Source organism: Mixophyes fleayi, chromosome 10, assembly GCF_038048845.1.
Source record: "Mixophyes fleayi isolate aMixFle1 chromosome 10, aMixFle1.hap1, whole genome shotgun sequence".
Taxonomy (NCBI): Eukaryota; Metazoa; Chordata; class Amphibia; order Anura; family Limnodynastidae; genus Mixophyes; species Mixophyes fleayi.
The window spans coordinates 89,427,222-89,448,602 of NC_134411.1; the positions used below are offsets into that span (position 1 = coordinate 89,427,222).

Below are 21,381 nucleotides of genomic sequence, written 5' to 3' on the forward strand. Positions count from 1 at the left end.
TTGACTGCCCTTACTGTAAAGAACCCCTTCCTATGCTGTTTGTGAATCTTCCTCTCCTCTAACCTTAGGGGGTGACCACGTGTCCTGTGTATAGTCCTTGGGGTAAAAAGTTCCCATGAAAGTTCTCTGTATTGACCCTTAAATGTCCTGTTTAATAGATATTGTAGATATTTGGCTATGGTGCTCCTGAACTAGAAAAGCCTCCTGTAACGTACTATACTGGTGCATCTATTATCACAATGACAGTGAGAGGACAAAGCAGCCCTGAGCCCTGTAGTATATTGGGGTCACACCGGGGCCCTCCACAGATTCTAGGTCCCAATACAGGTGCTAATGCTGTTATCCTATTGCAACATCGCTGCTTGATAAATATTTATTTTGTCTATGGTTGGATGGTTCTGTCAGTCCAGGTGTTCAGCCACACCAGCCATAGAGATGTTCATATATGCCGGAGGCGTGTAGCAAGGTTTTGCCGCAGATCTTGTGTTTTAGATCATGTGACTTTTTATGCAGATGGTGCTGGACAGAGATTGGAGCTGTTGGGAGTCTGAAAAAAAGCATAAGAAGTATAAGGAGGAGGGAGGGTTCATTGAAAAACAACTGAAGAAAGTGGAACATATATTTTATGACCGGTTTATGTTCTCGCAATGGTCTGCTTATCTCTAACTTTTAGTTTCTCGTTGTGACTTGAGTTGGAAGAGAGATGAGAATCCTCACGTTCCTCTCCCTGCTCCCCATCTTCCTGGAAGTGAGCACTGAGGCCTCCAGGCTATCAGTTCCAAAGGTCCTTCTGCCCTTCCACCAGGGCTCGGAGGTCTCTTTCACACTGGAGGCTGATGGAGAATGCTACATGTGGTGAGTACAGTAGGACACGCTGGGCCTGATTCATTAAGGAAAGCAAGTAAAAAAAAAATGAGGAAGTTTTCTCCCAGACAAAACCATGTTACAATGCAAGGGGTTCAAGTTAGTTTTCTATTTTGCACACAAGTTAAATACTGGCTGTTTTTGCATGTAGCACACAAATACTTGATAGCTTATTTGTACACTGAAATTTAAAGTTGATCTAGGACATGCCATATCCCAACTATAAATCTGTCCTCACATTTTAAATCCCCCCCCCTCAGTCTAATGCAACATGGTTTTGCCAAGGTAAAAAGTTACTAATTTTTTTTGCTTTCCTTTCCTTAATGAATCAGGCCCGCTGTGTTTATGATACAAATATAAAAACAATTAGTTTTGAGACTAGTTTTTAGAGGAACATCTTTGTAGTTTTATCTATGTAGTTCTATCTTTATACTTTTAGTGATCTCTGCTCCCACTATGATTATGTCACTTCTGTGCCCTATTAATAATATCTGTTATTGGGCAGACGGTAACACTAGTGTCAGGATGATCTCATTGTTCTACTTGCAGGTCTGTATCCCACCCAGATATCATCTCGGTGACCCCAGTATACAACAACGGGCTCCTGTGCTCACAGAAAGCCATTTTATCATCCAGATCAGAACAAGCCAAACGTCTCACCAGTGTAGTGACAGCTGAGGAGACCGGTAGGTGTCTGCGTGTAATATGCCATTTATATAACCCTATGAAGATACAAATGATATGTGCCCCATAGACGAGAGATGTATACAGCTAGATAGTGCAATGCTATCACTAACACTCCAATCAGCTAAGAGTGAGAACATTGGTATTAGAAAGACCAGCTGTAAGAGACGAGAATAACCTTTATTGTAAAATGCAGGCAAAATTAAGCGAGTAACCAAAAATCTCACTTATGTTGTGAAATGAGTCCATATATCGCTGCCAGGATGTGACTCAGCCCCAATGTCACTCAGTAGATGCATGGTGCATCCTGGATAAAGTCTACTGTAAAGTAATAAAACCTTTAAAGACAATTTAATATTGGGTTCTGTGCTACCAAAGAGTTGGTAAGATGAAGCTCTGTGGAACCAATCAGTATGTAAAGTGAACACTGAGAGGCGCCCTCACCTATGCCATGACTATAAATGTACCTTTATACTGTATGCACAACTGACATCCGCTGATGCTAATAGTATTTAGCAATGTTTTATTCTGAAACAATTAAGTAAAAATCGATAGTGCAGTATGTTCTTAAAACTAATATTTGATTTAAAGAGGTACATTCACAGGGCCTGATTCATCTTTGAACGCAATGTGAACACAATTTGCTTTTAAAAAACACATAGGGTTATATTTACTAAACTGTGGGTTTGAAAAAGTGGAGATGTTGCCTATGGCAACCAACCAGATTCCAGTTATCATTATATAGAATGTACTATATAAATGAAAGCTAGAATCTGATTGGTTGCTATAGGCAACATCTCCACTTTTTCAAACCCAGTTTAGTAAATATACCCCATAGTTTGCTCACCCATATATGCCCATATACAAGTTTTATAGTTTATTTTACTTGAAAACACATGTTCTAGCATGCATAATTGCCAGTTATCACTATCAGTCAGCACCTACACCTGCCCTGTAGCTGGTGCAAGTGATATGGCTAAAAAGCACGTACCTGAGAGATGCCCAAAGCTTGAATCAGAGGAATGTGAGTGCACTCGGCCTCGACACGCCCTTACTGTATGATGGCGACGTGCGTCCGCCCCTACACTCCTTCATTCGGCCCTTTAAGTTAAGTCTTAGACAGTCGGAAGTGTCATTTGAGTTAGGACATGAATTGCATTCACTGAGCAGGACAATTTCATGCAAGATACAGCACGCAATGGGACTTCTGAATATGACTTAGACCCACAATGTGCATGTTGTTGTCCAGCTAGAAATATTGTAGGGTAGATTCTATTTATAACACATATCTCTTTTCTCTCTGCAGTGACAGGAGAAGTTCTGCACTGTGATGTCATTGTTGATGTCATAGCGACAATGGAAATTGTATCTCGGACTCATGAGTTATACGTGGATGATGCTCCTGTAGAGCTCAACGTTATCGCCCTAGATAATGAAGGTGTGTGGTATGCAACATCCTGCCTGTTTAATAAAACTGAAGGCATCCTGACTCTCAGCTCCTTATTGCAAGAATTCATAAGAGTCAAGTCTATGGGTCTTCCATTAGTTCATTATACATACTTAATACTCCCAACATTCCTCGGAAAAACCTGGGAAAGGTTCTGTAACACTGCTGGGATTTCATGTATACTCCTCCAGAGTTCTCCAAAATGACCAATTTTGCGATGAAAAGGGTCTATATGCTTAACTCTACCCTTCAATCTTCGAAGTTCGACCATGACCGTAATCCCTTTGTCCCTCTGGCCTAGACCTGGAATCCCTCTGTCCATCTAGGATGGACCTGGACTCACTCTGGGCTGGATACGGACTCCATCAGTCTCTCTGGGCTGGACTACCTGTGTTCCTCTAGACTGGACCTAGACTCCCTCTGGGCTGGACCCATCTCCCTCTGTACCTCTGGGCGGGACCCAGACTTCAGCTATGCCTCTGGGCTGGTACCGAACTCCCTCTGTCCTTATGGGTTGGACCCGGACTCCCTCTGTCCCTCTGTCAGCTTGTAGAGAACCCCTGGCAGCTTGCTCTCTGGCACTCTCCCTCTAGTAATAATGTAGTGGAAAATCTGAAACTAATTGGCGTAAATGTTGCCCCTGTCCTGCTATATACCTCATTATTATGAACATCCTTTAAATTAAAATTGAAGAATGAAATAATATATCACAATGTTGCAGAAGACATCTCTTAATAGTTGTAATACCAATAATAGCTAATGAGAATACGATAATGGCAAGTGTATAATAACCAGTTCATGTAGCAACAGGAGATGTATCGCACAGAAATACTGTCTCTTGGATAAGCACATACAAGTGCAATACAAAAGGGTGCAGTTGTCCCTTGTCCAATAAACACTATTCAATGTTAAGGATGAGGGGAGAAGTCCCGGGAGTGTAAGGCATTTCACCTATGCAACAAGTGGGCTGTAGTACTAGGTACTGGCTCCTGGTATGTTGCAGTGCAATATTTGGTAGGTTACTCATGCAGCAGTGACTCTCCTCTCTCAATGTCAATATGACAGGGGTGCAAGCAAAATCAGCAGCTGGACTCCCTCTGTCCCACTGGGCTGGACCCAGACTTCCTCTATTTCTCTGGACTGGACCTGGACTCTCTCTGTCCCTCTTAACTGGACCTAGACTCCATCTGTCCCTTTGGGCTGGACCTGGACTCCCTCTGTTCCTCTGGGTTGAACCTGGACTCCCTCAGTCCCTCTGGGATGGCCCCGGATACCTTCTGTTCCTCTGGGCTGGACCCGGACTCCCTCTGTTACTCTGGGCTGATCCTGACTGTCTCTGTATTTCTGGGGTGGATCCAGCTCCCTTTCTCCTTCTGGGCTGGACCCAGACTCCCTCAGTCCCTTTGGGCTGCACCCGTACTTCCTCTGTCACTCTGGGCTGGACCCAGACTCCCTGTGTTCCACTGGGCTGGACCCAGACTCCTTCTGTTTTTCTGGGCTGGACCCGGACTCCCTCTTTTCCTCTGGGCTGGACCCGGACCCCCTTTGTCCCTCTGGGCTGGATCCAGACCCCTTTTGTCCCTCTGGGCTGGATCCGGACTTCCTGTTTCTCTGGGCTAACCTGTACTCCCACTATCCCTCTTAGCTGGACCTAGACTCCATTTGTGCCACTGGGCTGGACACAGACTTCCTCTATTTCTCTGGACTGGACCTGGACTCTCGGTTTCTCTAGACTGGACCTAGACTCCCTCTGTCACTCTGGGCTGGATCCGGACTTCCTCTGTTTCTCTGGGCTGGACCTGTACTCCCACTATCCCTTTTAGCTGGACCTAGACTCCATCTGTCCCACTGGGCTGGACCCAGACTTCCTCTATTTCTCTGGACTGGACCTGGACTCTCTCGGTTTCTCTAGACTGGACCTAGACTCCCTCTGTCCCTCTGGGCTGGATCCGGACTTCCTCTGTTTCTCTGGGCTGGACCTGTACTCCCACTATCCCTCTTAGCTGGACCTAGACTCCATCTGTCCCACTGGGCTGGACCCAGACTTCCTCTATTTCTCTGGGCTGCACCCAGACTCCCTCTGTTCCTCTGGGCTGGACCAGGACCCGCTTTGTCCCTCTGGGCTGGATCCAGACTCCTTCTGTTCCTATGAGCTGGCCCTGGACTCGCTATGTTTCTTTGGGTTCAACCCAGACTCCCTATCTATCTCTGGGAAGGACCTGGACTCCATCTATTTCTCTGGGCTGGACCCAAACTCCCTCACGGCTGGACCTGGAATCTCTCGGTTTCTATAGACTGGACCTAGACTCCCTCTGGGCTGGACCCGGCCTTGCTCTGGTTCTCTGGGCTCACAATGTCTCTCTTAGCTGGACCTAGGCTCCATCTGTCCCTATGGGCTGGACCAGGACTCCCTCTATCCTTCTGGGCTGGACCCCAAATTCCTCTGACCCTCTGGGCTGGACCCAGACATCCTCTATTCCACTGGGCTGGACCCGGACTTACTCTGTTCCTCTGGACTGGACCTAGACACCCTCTGGCCTGGATCCAGAATCCTTCTGTTTCCATGGGCTGGCCCTGGACTCGCTATGTTCCTTTGGGCTCAAACCTGACTTCCTCTCTTCCTCTGGGCTGGATCTCGATTCCCTCTGTCCTTCTGGGCTGGACCCAGACTCCCTCTGTTCCTTTGGGCTTGACCCGTACTCCCTCTGGGCTGGACACAGACTCCCTCTGTTTTTATGAGCTGGCCCTGGACTCGCTATGTTCCTTTGGGCTCAACCCAGACTCCCTCTCTATCTCTGGGCTGGACCCAAACTCCCTCAGGGCTGGACCTGGACTCTCTTGGTTTCTCTAGACTGGACCTAGACTCCCTCTGTCCCTCTGGGCTGGACCTGGACTCCTTCTGTCCCACTGGGCTGGACCCAGACTTCCTCTATTTCTCTGGACTGGACCTGGACTCTCTCTGTCCCTCTTAACTGGACCTAGACTCCATCTGTCCCTTTGAGCTGGACCTGGACTCCCTCATTCCATCTGGCATGGCACCGGACACCTTCTGTTCCTCTGGGCTGGACCCGGACTCCCTCTGTTCCTCTGGGCTGATCCTGACTGTCTCTGTATTTCTGGGGTGGATCCAGCTCCCTTTTTCCTTCCGGCTGGACCCAGACTCCCTCAGTCCCTTTGGGCTGGACCCGTACTTCCTCTGTCACTCTGGGCTGGACCCAGACTCCCTCTGTTCCACTGGGCTGGACCCAGACTCCTTCTGTTTTTCTGGGCTGGCCCTAGACTTAATTTGTTCCTCTGGGCTGGACCCGGACTCCCTCTTTTCCTCTGGGCTGGACCCGGACCCCCTTTGTCCCTCTGGGCTGGATCCAGACCCCTCCTGTTCCTATGAGCTGGCCCTGGACTCACTATGTTCCTTTGGGCTCAACCCAGACTCCCTCTCTATCTCTGGGCAGGACCTGGACTCCCTCTATTTCTCTGGGCTGGACCCAAACTCCCTCAGGGCTGGACCTGGACTCTCTCGGTTTCTCTAGACTGGACCTAGACTCCCTCTGTCCCTCTAGGCTGGACCCGGACTTCCTCTGTTTCTCTGGGCTGGACCTGTACTCCCACTATCCCTCTTAGCTGGACCTAGACTCCATCTGTCCCTCTGGGCTGGACCTGGATTTTTGCTGTCCTACTGGGCTGGACCCAGACTTCCTCTATTTCTCTGGACTGGACCTGGACTCTCTCTGTCCCTCTTAACTGGACCTAGACTCCATCTGTCCCTTTGAGCTGGACCTGGACTCCCTCTGTTCCTCTGGATTGAACCTGGACTCCATCAGTCCATCTGGCATGGCACCGGACACCTTCTGTTCCTCTGGGCTGGACCCGGACTCCCTTTGTTCCTCTGGGCTGATCCTGACTATCTCTGTATTTCTGGGGTGGATCCAGCTCCCTTTTTCCTTCCGGGCTGGACCCAGACTCCCTCAGTCCCTTTGGGCTGGACCCGTACTTCCTCTGTCACTCTGGGCTGGACCCAGACTCCCTCTGTTCCACTGGGCTGGACCCAGACTCCTTCTGTTTTTCTGGGCTGGCCCTAGACTTAATTTGTTCCTCTGGGCTGGACCCGGACTCCCTCTTTTCCTCTGGGCTGGACCCGGACCCCCTTTGTCCCTCTGGGCTGGATCCAGACCCCTCCTGTTCCTATGAGCTGGCCCTGGACTCACTATGTTCCTCTGGGCTCAACCCAGACTCCCTCTCTATCTCTGGGCAGGACCTGGACTCCCTCTATTTCTCTAGGCTGGACCCAAACTCCCTCAGGGCTGGACCTGGACTCTCTCGGTTTCTCTAGACTGGACCTAGACTCCCTCTGTCCCTCTGGGCTGGACCCGGACTTCCTCTGTTTCTCTGGGCTGGACCTGTACTCCCACTATCCCTCTTAGCTGGACCTAGACTCCATCTGTCCCTCTGGGCTGGACCTGGATTTTTGCTGTCCTACTGGGCTGGACCCAGACTTCCTCTATTTCTCTGGACTGGACATGGACTCTCTCTGTCCCTCTTAACTGGACCTAGACTCCATCTGTCCCTTTGGGCTGGACCTGGACTCCCTCTGTTCCTCTAGGTTGAACCTGGACTCCCTCAGTCCATCTGGCATGGCACCGGACACCTTCTGTTCCTCTGGGCTGGACCCGGACTCCCTCTGTTCCTCTGGGCTGATCCTGACTGTCTCTGTATTTCTGGGGTGGATCCAGCTCCCTTTTTCCTTCCGGGCTGGACCCAGACTCCCTCAGTCCCTTTGGGCTGGACCCGTACTTCCTCTGTCACTCTGGGCTGGACCCAGACTCCCTCTGTTCCACTGGGCTGGACCCAGACTCCTTCTGTTTTTCTGGGCTGGCCCTAGACTTAATTTGTTCCTCTGGGCTGGACCCGGACTCCCTCTTTTCCTTTGGGCTGGACCCGGACCCCCTTTGTCCCTCTGGGCTGGATCCAGACCCCTCCTGTTCCTATGAGCTGGCCCTGGACTCACTATGTTCCTTTGGGCTCAACCCAGACTCCCTCTCTATCTCTGGGCAGGACCTGGACTCCCTCTATTTCTCTGGGCTGGACCCAAACTCCCTCAGGGCTGGACCTGGACTCTCTCGGTTTCTCTAGACTGGACCTAGACTCCCTCTGTCCCTCTGGGCTGGACCCGGACTTCCTCTGTTTCTCTGGGCTGGACCTGTACTCCCACTATCCCTCTTAGCTGGACCTAGACTCCATCTGTCCCTCTGGGCTGGACCTGGATTTTTGCTGTCCTACTGGGCTGGACCCAGACTTCCTCTATTTCTCTGGACTGGACCTGGACTCTCTCTCTCCCTCTTAACTGGACCTAGACTCCATCTGTCCCTTTGAGCTGGACCTGGACTCCCTCTGTTCCTCTGGATTAAACCTGGACTCCCTCAGTCCATCTGGCATGGCACCGGACACCTTCTGTTCCTCTGGGCTGGACCCGGACTCCCTCTGTTCCTCTGGGCTGATCCTGACTGTCTCTGTATTTCTGGGGTGGATCCAGCTCCCTTTTTCCTTCCGGGCTGGACCCAGACTCCCTCAGTCCCTTTGGGCTGGACCCGTACTTCCTCTGTCACTCTGGGCTGGACCCAGACTCCCTGTGTTCCACTGGGCTGGACCCAGACTCCTTCTGTTTTTCTGGGCTGGCCCTAGACTTAATTTGTTCCTCTGGGCTGGACCCGGACTCCCTCTTTTCCTCTGGGCTGGACCCGGACCCCCTTTGTCCCTCTGGGCTGGATCCAGACCCCTCCTGTTCCTATGAGCTGGCCCTGGACTCACTATGTTCCTCTGGGCTCAACCCAGACTCCCTCTCTATCTCTGGGCAGGACCTGGACTCCCTCTATTTCTCTAGGCTGGACCCAAACTCCCTCAGGGCTGGACCTGGACTCTCTCGGTTTCTCTAGACTGGACCTAGACTCCCTCTGTCCCTCTGGGCTGGACCCGGACTTCCTCTGTTTCTCTGGGCTGGACCTGTACTCCCACTATCCCTCTTAGCTGGACCTAGACTCCATCTGTCCCTCTGGGCTGGACCTGGATTTTTGCTGTCCTACTGGGCTGGACCCAGACTTCCTCTATTTCTCTGGACTGGACATGGACTCTCTCTGTCCCTCTTAACTGGACCTAGACTCCATCTGTCCCTTTGGGCTGGACCTGGACTCCCTCTGTTCCTCTAGGTTGAACCTGGACTCCCTCAGTCCATCTGGCATGGCACCGGACACCTTCTGTTCCTCTGGGCTGGACCCGGACTCCCTCTGTTCCTCTGGGCTGATCCTGACTGTCTCTGTATTTCTGGGGTGGATCCAGCTCCCTTTTTCCTTCCGGGCTGGACCCAGACTCCCTCAGTCCCTTTGGGCTGGACCCGTACTTCCTCTGTCACTCTGGGCTGGACCCAGACTCCCTCTGTTCCACTGGGCTGGACCCAGACTCCTTCTGTTTTTCTGGGCTGGCCCTAGACTTAATTTGTTCCTCTGGGCTGGACCCGGACTCCCTCTTTTCCTTTGGGCTGGACCCGGACCCCCTTTGTCCCTCTGGGCTGGATCCAGACCCCTCCTGTTCCTATGAGCTGGCCCTGGACTCACTATGTTCCTTTGGGCTCAACCCAGACTCCCTCTCTATCTCTGGGCAGGACCTGGACTCCCTCTATTTCTCTGGGCTGGACCCAAACTCCCTCAGGGCTGGACCTGGACTCTCTCGGTTTCTCTAGACTGGACCTAGACTCCCTCTGTCCCTCTGGGCTGGACCCAGACTTCCTCTGTTTCTCTGGGCTGGACCTGTACTCCCACTATCCCTCTTAGCTGGACCTAGACTCCATCTGTCCCTCTGGGCTGGACCTGGATTTTTGCTGTCCTACTGGGCTGGACCCAGACTTCCTCTATTTCTCTGGACTGGACCTGGACTCTCTCTGTCCCTCTTAACTGGACCTAGACTCCATCTGTCCCTTTGGGCTGGACCTGGACTCCCTCTGTTCCTCTGGGCTGATCCTGACTGTCTCTGTATTTCTGGGGTGGATCCAGCTCCCTTTTTCCTTCTGGGCTGGACCCAGACTCCCTCAGTCCCTTTGGGCTGGACCCGTACTTCCTCTGTCACTCTGGGCTGGACCCAGACTCCCTCTGTTCCACTGGGCTGGACACAGACTCCTTCTGTTTTTCTGGGCTTGCCCTAGACTTAATTTGTTCCTCTGGGCTGGACCCGGACTCCCTCTCTTCCTCTGGGCTGGACCCGGACCCCCTTTGTCCCTCTGGGCTGGATCCAGACCCCTCATGTTCCTATGAGCTGGCCCTGGACTCGCTATGTTCCTTTGGGCTCAACCCAGACTCCCTCTCTATCTCTGGGCAGGACCTGGACTCCCTCACAGCTGGACCTGGACTCTCTCAGTTTCTATAGACTGGACCTAGACTCCCTCTGGGCTGGACCCGGCCTTGCTCTGGTTCTCAGGCCTGGACCTGTACTCCCAATGTCTCTCTTAGCTGGACCTAGGCTCCATCTGTCCCTCTGGGCTGGACCAGGACTCCCTCTATCCTTCTGGGCTGGACCCAGAATTCCTCTGACCCTCTGGGCTGGACCCAGACATCCTCTATTCCACTGGGCTGGACCCGGACTTACTCTGTTCCTCTGGACTGGACCTAGACACCCTCTGGCCCGGATCCAGAATCCTTCTGTTTCCATGGGCTGGCCCTGGACTCGCTATGTTCCTTTGGGCTCAAACCGGACTTCTTCTCTTCCTCTGGGCTGCATCTCGATTCCCTCTGTCCTTCTGGGCTGGACCCAGACTCCCTCTGTTCCTTTGGGCTTGACCCGTACTCCCTCTCGGCTGGACACAGACTCCCTCTGTTCCTATGAGCTGGCACTGGACTCGCTATGTTACTTTGGGCTCAACCCAGACTCCCTCTTTATCTCTGGGCTGGACCCAAACTCCCTCAGGGCTGGACCTGGACTCTCTTGGTTTCTCAAGACTGGACCTGTACTCCCACTATCCCTCTTAGCTGGCCCTAGACTCTATCTGTCCCTCTGGGCTGGACCTGGACTCCCTCTGTCCCACTGGGCTGGACCCAGACTTCCTCTATTTCTCTGGACTGGACCTGGACTCTCTCTGTCCCTCTGGATTGAACCTGGACTCCCTCAGTCCATCTGGCATGGCACCGGACACCTTCTGTTCCTCTGGGCTGGACCCGGACTCCCTCTGTTCCTCTGGGCTGATCCTGTCTCTGTATTTCTGGGGTGGATCCAGCTCCCTTTTTCCTTCTGGGCTGGACCCAGACTCCCTCAGTCCCTTTGGGCTGGACCCGTACTTCCTCTGTCACTCTGGGCTGGACCCAGACTCCCTCTGTTCCACTGGGCTGGACCCAGACTCCTTCTGTTTTTCTGGGCTTGCCCTAGACTTAATTTGTTCCTCTGGGCTGGACCCGGACTCCCTCTGTTCCTCTGGGCTGATCCTGACTGTCTCTGTATTTCTGGGGTGGATCCAGCTCCCTTTTTCCTTCCGGGCTGGACCCAGACTCCCTCAGTCCCTTTGGGCTGGACCCGTACTTCCTCTGTCACTCTGGGCTGGACCCAGACTCCCTCTGTTCCACTGGGCTGGACCTAGACTTAATTTGTTCCTCTGGGCTGGACCCGGACTCCCTCTTTTCCTCTGGGCTGGACCCGGACCCCCTTTGTCCCTCTGGGCTGGATTCAGACCCCTCCTGTTCCTATGAGCTGGCCCTGGACTCACTATGTTCCTTTGGGCTCAACCCAGACTCCCTCTCTATCTCTGAGCAGGACCTGGACTCCCTCTATTTCTCTGGGCTGGACCCAAACTCCCTCAGGGCTGGACCTGGACTCTCTCGGTTTCTCTAGACTGGACCTAGACTCCCTCTGTCCCTCTGGGCTGGACCCGGACTTCCTCTGTTTCTCTGGGCTGGACCTGTACTCCCACTATCCCTCTTAGCTGGACCTAGACTCCATCTGTCCCTCTGGGCTGGACCTGGACTCTCTCTGTCCCTCTTAACTGGACTTAGACTCCATCTGTCCCTTTGGGCTGGACCTGGACTCCCTCTGTTCCTCTGGGTTGAACCTGGACTCCCTCAGTCCATCTGGCATGGCACCGGATACCTTCTGTTCCTCTGGGCTGAACCCAGATTCCCTCTGTTCCTCTGGGCTGATCCTGACTGTCTCTGTATTTCTGGGGTGGATCCAGCTCCCTTTTTCCTTCTGGACTGGACCCAGACTCCCTCAGTCCCTTTGGGCTGGACCCGTACTTCCTCTGTCACTCTGGGCTGGACCCAGACTCCCTCTGTTCCACTGGGCTGGACCCAGACTCCTTCTGTTTTCCTGGGCTTGCCCTAGACTTAATTTGTTCCTCTGGGCTGGACCCGGACTCCCTCTGTTCCTCTGGGCTGGACCCGGACCCCCTTTGTCCCTCTGGGCTGGATCCAGACCCCTCCTGTTCCTATGAGCTGGCCCTGGACTCGCTATGTTCCTTTGGGCTCAACCCAGACTCCCTCTGTCCCTCTGGGCTGGACCCGACTCTCTCTGTTCTTCTGAGCTGGACCCGACTCCCTCTGTCCATCTGGGCTGGACCCAGAATCCCTCTGTCCCTCTGGGCTGGACCCGTACTCCCTTTGTTCCACTGGGCTAGATCTAGATTCCTTCTGTTCCTCTGGGCTGGCCCTAGACTTTCTATGTTCCTCTTGGCTGGACCCGAACTCCCAGTGTCTCTCTTAGCTGGACCCCGATCCCTCTGTATCTCTGGGCTGGACCCAGACTCCATCTTTCAATCTGGGCTGGAAAAGGACTCTCTGTTCCTTCAGGCTGGACCTGGATTTTTGCTGTCCTACTGGGTTGGACCTGGACTCCCTCTGAGCTGGACCTGGACTCTCTGTTCCTCTAGACTGGACCTAGACTCCCACTGTCTCTCTAGGCTGGACCAAGACTTTTTCTGTTTCTCTGGGCTGGACCTGTACTCCCACTCTCTTTTAGCTGGCCCTAGACTCCATCCGTCCCTCTGGGCTGGACCTGGACTACCTCTGTCACTCTGGGTTGAACCTGAACTCCCTCTGTCCCTCTGGGCTGGCCCTAGACACCTTCTGTTCCTCTGGGCTGGCCCCGGACTCCCTTTGTCTCTCTGGGCTGGCCCTGTACTCGCTAAGTTCATCTGGGCTCAACCCGGACTCCTTCCCTTCGTCTGGGCTGGACCTAGACTCCCTCAGGGCTGGACCTGGATTCTCTCTGTTACTCTAGACTTAACCTAGACTTCCTCAGGGCTGGACCTGGACTCTCTCTCTGTTCCTCTGGGCTCAACTCGGACTCCCTCTCTTCTTCTGGACTCGACCTAGATTCCATCTATTTCTCTGGACTGGACATACACTCCCTCTGTCCCTCTGGGTTGTACCTGGACTCCATCTGTCCCTCTGGGTTGGACCTGGACTCCCTCTGTCCCTCTGGATTGAACCTGGACTCCGTCTGTCCCTCTGGATTGAACCTGGACTCCCTCTGTCCCTCTGGGCTGGCCCCGAACACCTTCTGTTTCTCTGGGCTGGCCCCAGAATCCCTCGGTTCCTCTGGGTTGGAAACAAACTGTCACTGTTCCTCTGGGCTAATCTTGTCTATCTCTGTGTTTCTGGGCTGGATCCAACTCCCTCTGTCCCTCTGGGTTGAACTTGGACTCCATCTGTCCCTCTGGGTTGAACTTGGACTCCCTCTGTGCTGGCCCTGGACACCTTCTGTTCCTTTAGGCTGGCCCCGGACTCCGTCTGTCCCTCTGGGCTGGAGCCAGACTCTCTCTGTTCCACTGGGCTGGATTCAGACTCCTTCTGTTTCTCTGGATTGGACCTGGACTCCCTCCGTCACTCTGGGCTGAACCTGGACTTCCTCTATCCCTCTGGGCTGGAGCCAGACTCTCTCTGTTCCACTGGGCTGGTCCCAGACTCCCTCTGTCTCTCTGGGCTGGACCTGGACTCCTTCTTTTCTTCTGGGCTGGACCCAGACTGACTTTGTTTCTTTGTGCTGGACCCGGACTTCCTCTGGGCTGGACCTGAACTCTCTCTGTTCCTCTGGGCAGGACCTGGACTTTCTCTGTCCATCTGGGCTGGACCCGGACTCCTACTGTCCCTCTTAGCTGGACCCAGACTCCCTCTGTACCTCTGGGCTGGACCCAGACTCCTTCTGTTCTTCTGGGCTGGACCCGGACTCCTTCTGTTCTTCTGGGCTTGACCCGGATTCCTGCTGTTCCTCTGGGCTGGACCCGAACCCCCCTGTCCCTCTGGGCTGGCCCTTTGGATTCATACTGTCCCTAGACTTCCTCTGGCCCTTCTCAACTCCTACAGTTTTTCCATGCGGTCAACTCCCTCTACTCCTTTGCCTGGCTCTGTAACAGTTGCTCCCACATTTCAGAGTGATGCATAATTCCCACACGTCCCGATTTAGGCAGGAGAATCCCAATTTGAGGGCTCTGTCCCGCTATCCCGATCGAGACAGCTTTGTCTGATTGATGAGAAAGTTAGGGGAGATTCTGTCCACTGCTGCTGTGCATGATATGAAGGGGCTTGGAAGGGAGGGGAGGATAGTACAAAGCAGCCTAGCACCTCATCTCATTGCACATTGGTTGTGGCCTTAAGTGTTCCCCATATTATTTTTGGTCCCCACCACACCACAGAGCAGAATTAATTGATCATTCTTGTCCCAGCATTATACATTCTACATTCTGAAAAAGCAAAGATACAAATATAGTGCAAAATGGCTATTCCATGAAATCGCAAAGCAAAAGCGCAAATTGAATATTGTATCACCTTCTATTTGCACCTCTTCAAAACAGCCTGTTTCACTGTAAAATTCCCCAAAAATTCACTGCATGTTTGTCACTAATATAATCACATGAGTGGATAGATCACTGCCTCCCACAACATCAGCACCTTTATATATCCTGAAATATTCTGTGCTGCTGGGAACATTCTTACTATCTGATACTTCACAGTATGGGGCAGTGGGAAAACAGGGAAACAAAAAACTGGTACATTTAAAGTAGACAAAATAAGTGAAGATGTGAAATCAAATGGTAGGCCCTGCTTGTGAGACAGTTTACAGTCTAGTGGGAAAAGGTCACAGCTGAAACAAGAAAGGAAAATGTGGCCCAGAGTGGAGATTGAAACAGTTGTGAGGATTAACCCTAACAAATCGGTGGGTTTTTAGAGAGAGTTTAAAGATTTAGAGGCTGGTAGAGAATCTGAATGTGTTAGGGAATTTCATAAGTGGGTAACAGTACGTGAGACATCTTATAGGTGGGAGTAAGTAATCAGAGACAATGCGATGTGCAGGCCAGAGGTAAATCCATGAGAGTATTTGGAAATGAGGTATAAGATAGGGTGGTGTTGAAGATTTAGTAGGTGGGTGTGAGTAATTTGAATTGGATTCTGGAGGATATGGGGAGGCAATATAGAGATTGGAAGATTGATACAGTGGGTGCTTGAGAAAGGTAGATTGAAGCAAGGATAGATGGGTGATGCCAGATAGGAGTAGGTTGCAATAGTCAAGGCAAGAGATGATAAGAGAATGGATTAGTTTTGGTTGCATCTTAAGAAAAAGGAATTTTCTAGCAATATTTCAGGTGAAAAGACTGCGAGAAAGACTGACTGGATGTAATGGACTTACCTGATCCCCGCCACTCCGTCCGGATGCCGCACTTCCGGGTTCGGCGGTCACATGACCGCAACCCAGAGGCGGGGATTTTGAATCCCCGTCAGCATAAAAACCTCACTCTGACACTCGCTGAGTGTCAGAGCAACACTTACCTGTTCCTGGCTCCTGTACTTCGTGGATTGCTGTGTCTTCCAGTCTCCAGTGTCTTCCTGTGTGCTGATCTCTGCCTGTTTGACTACCCTGGCTCTCCTATCCCTGTGTACCGACCCGGCTTGATGACCATTCTTCTGTTTTTGTGACCCGTGTACCGAACCTGGCTTGTTGACCTAGAGTTGTCTCCTGATTCTGCCTGACTCCATTCCTGTGTACCGAACCGGCTTGTCTGACTCCGCTACCTCCGCTCCACTCCGCTGTACTACATCTTGGGGAGAACCTGAGGACCGCGACCTGCGAATCCTGGCAGCGAAGCCCACCCCACCTTGCGGCGGTTCTTGGTGAACACCAGGGAGATCGTTAGACTCCGCACCTCAGGTAAGCCAGCGCTAATCAAGATTAGTAGTAGAAGTATCCAGAATCTGTTACAGTTTGCTCTGACCATGGATGCCGCAGCTAAAGATCTGTTGGAGCATTTAGTGGGAAGGATGGATAAGCAAGAAGCCAACCAAGAGCAACTTTTAAAATTCCTCAATAATCTATCTACTCGGTTGGATGTTGTCCAGAACACCCTAGTGGCTGGTGGACCACCTGGGCCCCTGAACCTCAGGCCGTAGCAGCAGCTTCTTCCTCGCAGTTACGGATACCTAACCCACCCAAGTTCGATGGGGACCCCGAGTATTGCAGAGGATTTTTAAATCAATGCGCCATACAATTTGAGCTATTACCAGGGAACTTCCTTTCCGAAAAAACGAAAGTGGCCTATGTGATTTCTTTATTGTCCGGTCAAGCCTTAGCATGGGCTTCCCCCTTATGGGAGAGGGATGATCTCATTCTACATAACTTCAGCGTCTTTTTTGTCCACTTTCAAGAAAATATTTGATGAGCCAGGAAGGGTGTCCAATGCCGCTTCCGGCTTATTACGTCTCCGCCAGGGAAACCAGTCTGTGGGACAGTATGCGGTCCACTTCAGAACTATGGCCTCTGAACTTCGCTGGAACGATGAGGCCCTAGTAGCTACGTTCTGGCAGGGCCTTTCAGACCGGAACAAAGACGAGTTGGTATCTCAGGAACTCCCTACGTCTTTGGATGATATTATCTCTCTCTGTGTCAAGGTTGATTTGCGTTTCAAGGAACGTAATTCCGAGAAGGAACAGTCTCGGCGTAGTATGATTCGCTTGGCCCCCAACTTCCAAACCCCTGTTCTTCCTCCAGAAGAGCCCATGCAACTGGGGAGGACCCGCCTGTCAGCCGAAGAAAGGGAGAGGAGATTTCGGAACAAGTTGTGTTTATATTGTGGGGAGAGTGGCCATCTTCTGAGTTCTTATTCTAAACGACAGGACCTAACGAGTTCAGGAGCTGTATCGTTGGGCCTCTTCTCTCAGTGTCAGTCAGTTCCTAGTAGTAATGATTGCCTGTCTATTCCCATTTCCCTTCAGTTAGGACAAAAGACTTTCCCGCAGTCGGCTCTTCTTGATTCCGGAGCCGCAGGAAATTTAATCTCTGCCGCAGTAGTTAAACAATTCGTTATTCCCACACAAGCTTTGGAACAACCCATCTCTCTGATGGCCATTGATGGGGAAGAATTCCTGAGGGGTCCATTCTGGTACGCACCATTCCCCTCCTGCTTCAGATAGGAGCGCTTCATCGGGAGAAGATTTATTTTCTAGTAATTCAGAAATCTACCAACCCAGTCATCCTAGGACTTCCATGGCTTCGTCTCCACTCCCCCACCTTAGACTGGAAATCAGGTCACATATTGTCCTGGGGACAGTCCTGCTTCTCTCACTGCCTTCAGAAAGTGGTTCTTCCGAATAGTCCCAGACGTTCCCAAGAATTTCCTGTGACTCTTTTGCCTGAACCATACCAAACCTTTTCTGATGTTTTTTTGTCAACAAGAGGCCACTAGACTTCCTCCTCACAGAATCTGGGATTGTAGCATTGATCTGATACCTGGTAAATCCATTCACAGGGGCCGTGTTTACCCCATTTCCCTTCCGGAGTCTAAGGCTATGAAGGAGTACGTCCAAGAAAATCTAAAGAGGGGCTTCATCCGCAAGTCTGCCTCCCCAACTGGGGCTGGCTTCTTCTTCGTAAAAAAGAAAGATGGGAGCCTTCGCCCTTGCATTGATTACAGAGGCCTGAATGCCATTACCGTTAAAAATCGGTATCCTCTGCCACTGATTTCCGAATTGTTTGACCGGATTAAGGGTGCCACCATCTTTTATAAACTTGATCTCAGAGGAGCTTATAACCTCATACGCATTAAGGAGGGGGATGAATGGAAAACGGCGTTCAACACCCGAGATGGCCACTTTGAATACCTGGTCATGCCCTTCGGGTTATGCAATGCCCCGGCCATCTTTCAGGGCTTTATGAATGAGCATTTTCAAGACCTCTTGTATCAATCCGTAGTCATCTACTTGGACGACATCCTCATCTTTTCTCAAGATCTAGTATCTCATCGCAGTCATGTACTGGAGGTCCTCTCTCTTATCCGGGAAAATCATCTGTTTTGCAAATTAGAAAAATGCACCTTCGAGCAGAAACAAATTCCCTTCCTGGGATATATTATTTCTGGCACCGGTCTACAGATGGATCCCACGAAATTGAAAGCCATACTTGACTGGCCCCAACCTTCGGGTCTTAAGGCCACCCAACGCTTCCTAGGATTCTCCAACTATTATCGTCAATTTATCAAAGGGTACTCTTCTCTCGGGGCTCCCATCACGGCATTGACCCGTAAATCTGCTAATGCTAGTATTTGGTCCACTGAGGCTATCCAAGCCTTTATATTATTAAAGTCTCTCTTTTCATCTGCACCCATTCTTCAACAGCCGGATTGTGCACGTCCATTTGTCCTGGAAGTAGATGCCTCTTTCTTTGGCACTGGAGCCGTACTGTCACAGCGAAGCCCTTCTGGAAAACTTCATCCCTGCGGATTATTTTCCCGTCGCTTGTTACCTGCTGAGAGGAATTATGGGATTGGCGACAAAAAGCTCCTGGCCATCAAGCTGGCTCTCTCCGAATGGAGACATCTACTAGAAGGGGCGCAATTTCCTATCACCATATATACCGACCACAAGAATTTGCTTTACTTACGCACTGCCCGATGTCTAAACCCTCGGCAAGCAAGGTGGTCCTTATTCTTCTCACGCTTTGATTTCAACATCACTTTTCACTCTGGATCCAAGAATACGAAGGCAGACGCCTTATCTCGCTCTTTTGATCCAGCCGACATGGAATCCTTGGAAGACAATAAATTTATTGTAGATCCCTGTCAAGTATTGGCAACTACACACCTGAACAAGGGTTGTCCTCCGGGCAAAACATTCATCTTGCCACGTCTACGCACTGGGCTCCTTAACTGGTCTCATTACTCTCTCTTCTCTGGGCATGCCGGCATCCGCAAGACCTGGGACTTGTTGTCCCGAAGTTACTGGTGGCCTTCTTTGCTGGACAATGTGAAGAGATTTGTTTTTGCTTGTTCCAAATGTGCTCAACACAAGACCTCTAGGAAGAAGCCGTATGGATGGTTGCTCCCATTACCCATTCCTGATTACCCGTGGTCACAGATCTCAATGGATTTTTATCACGGACCTTCCTCCTTCCAAATCCTGTACTGTGGTGCTAGTGGTTATGGATCGCTTCTCTAAAACAGCTCACTTTATTGCTCTTTAAGGACTTCCTTCTTCCTCCTCCTTAGCCAATATTTTTATTTAAGAAATATTTCGCCTCCATGGCACGGCAGTGGACTCTCTGTTTCGTAACTTCTCCGCTATTTGGGAACAGACCAAGATAAATTTAAAGAAAGCAACCACTCGTTCCAAAAAATTCTACGATAAAAGGAGGAGAATGACCCCAAGTTTTTAAGTCGGTGACAGGGTATGGCTATCCACCCAGAACATTCGTTTAAAGGTTCCCAGTAAAAAATTTGCTCCCAAGTTCATTGGTCCATTCGCTATTTCTGAAATTATTAATCCCGTAGCCTTTAGATTGAGTCTGCCTCCCTCTTTACGCATACCCAATGTCTTTCATGTCTCCTTTTTAAAACCGATGGTAACCAACAGATTCTCCACCTCATCCAGAACTCCTCCTCCTGTTGTGGATCGGGATCAAGTCGAATACGAGATTAAAACTATCCTAGATTCTCGTAAAGTTCAAGGTGCTATACAGTTCTTGGTGGATTGGAAGGGGTACGGCCCTGAGGAGCGCTCATGGGTAAGAGCCATTGATCTGCATGCTCCCCGTCTACTTAAATCCTTCCATAAAAAATTTCCTTTAAAACCCTATTAGGTGTTCGGAGTCCACCTTTATGGCAGGGGGTACTGTAACGGACTTACCTGATCCCCGCCGATCCGCCCGGATGCCGCACTTCCGGGTTCGGCGGTCACATGACCGCAACCCAGAGGCGGGGATTTTGAATCCCCGTCAGCATAAAAACCTCACTCTGACACTCGCTGAGTGTCAGAGCAACACTTACCTGTTCCTGGCTCCTGTACTTCGTGGATTGCTGTGTCTTCCAGTGTCCAGTGTCTTCCTGTGTGCTGATCTCTGCCTGTTTGACTACCCTGGCTCTCCTATCCCTGTGTACCGACCCGGCTTGCTGACCATTCTTCTGTTCTTGTGACCCGTGTACCGAACCTGGCTTGTTGACTCCGAGTTGTCTCCTGATTCTGCCTGACTCCATTCCTGTGTACCGAACCGGCTTGTCTGACTCCGCTACCTCCGCTCCACTCCGTTGTACTACATCTTGGGGCGAACCTGAGGACCGCGACCTGCGACTCCTGGCAGCGAAGCCCACCCCGCCTTGCGGCAGTTCTTGGTGAACACCGGGGAGATCGTTAGACTCCGCACCTCAGGTAAGCCAGCGCTAATCAAGATTAGTAGTAGAAGTATCCAGAATCTGTTACACTGGAGAAGTAAAGCAGAGGACAAAGTCAAGTGTGACATCAACGCAGTTATGTTGTTGTTGACAGTGAGAGAGATTTGGGAGAAGTGGTGAATATGGAAGGAAGGAATATGAGCTTTATTTTGGGCATGTTGAGCAATGGGATAACTGTGTTGACAAAACAGAGATAGTTGGTCACACAGTATAGCAGAGAAGGGGAGAGGTTGGGTGGAGGAGAGGTAGATTTGGGTGTTGTCAGCGTAGAGGTGGTACTGGAAGCTGAATGAGCACATTAGATCACCAAGAGAAGTGGTGAACAGTGAGAACAGTGGATAGCTGAGAACAGATCCTCATTAGAACCCAAGCAAGAAGTGAATGTGAAAAGAACAGTGTGTCACTAAGGCCAATGGAGTGTTACGAAAATGTTACACAACTCTGCATTCTCATTGACAGGTAACACTTTTAGCACCTTGGCCGGCATCAACTTTCAATGGACTGTGATGATGGATGAAACTGAAGGGATCCTAGAGCCACCCAGAAGGATCAGGTGGGAAAGGCTAAAATATTTCAATGTTCAAAAGGGGAAATGTATCAATCGGCAGTTAACTAAAATCACTGATTTTCGTCAATTTATCGTTGGAATTTAAAAAGCCAATTATATTAAAGACTAAACCCACCGGGATTTGACTTTAATATAATGGCT

General features: G+C 50.9%; 1 protein-coding gene across 1 annotated transcript in view; it reads left to right on the forward strand.

Annotated features, from left to right (window-relative positions):
* Positions 1-661: 661 nt before the first annotated feature.
* NUP210L (nucleoporin 210 like) overlaps positions 662-21,381 on the forward strand; it is a 68,079-nt gene continuing 47,359 nt past the window's right edge. Inside the window, exons 1-4 of the mRNA XM_075187452.1 lie at positions 662-855; positions 1,414-1,550; positions 2,855-2,986; positions 21,132-21,225. Coding sequence (XP_075043553.1) covers positions 704-855; positions 1,414-1,550; positions 2,855-2,986; positions 21,132-21,225 — 515 coding nt within the window. The 5' untranslated portion in view covers positions 662-703. The remainder of the gene's footprint in view (positions 856-1,413; positions 1,551-2,854; positions 2,987-21,131; positions 21,226-21,381) is intronic.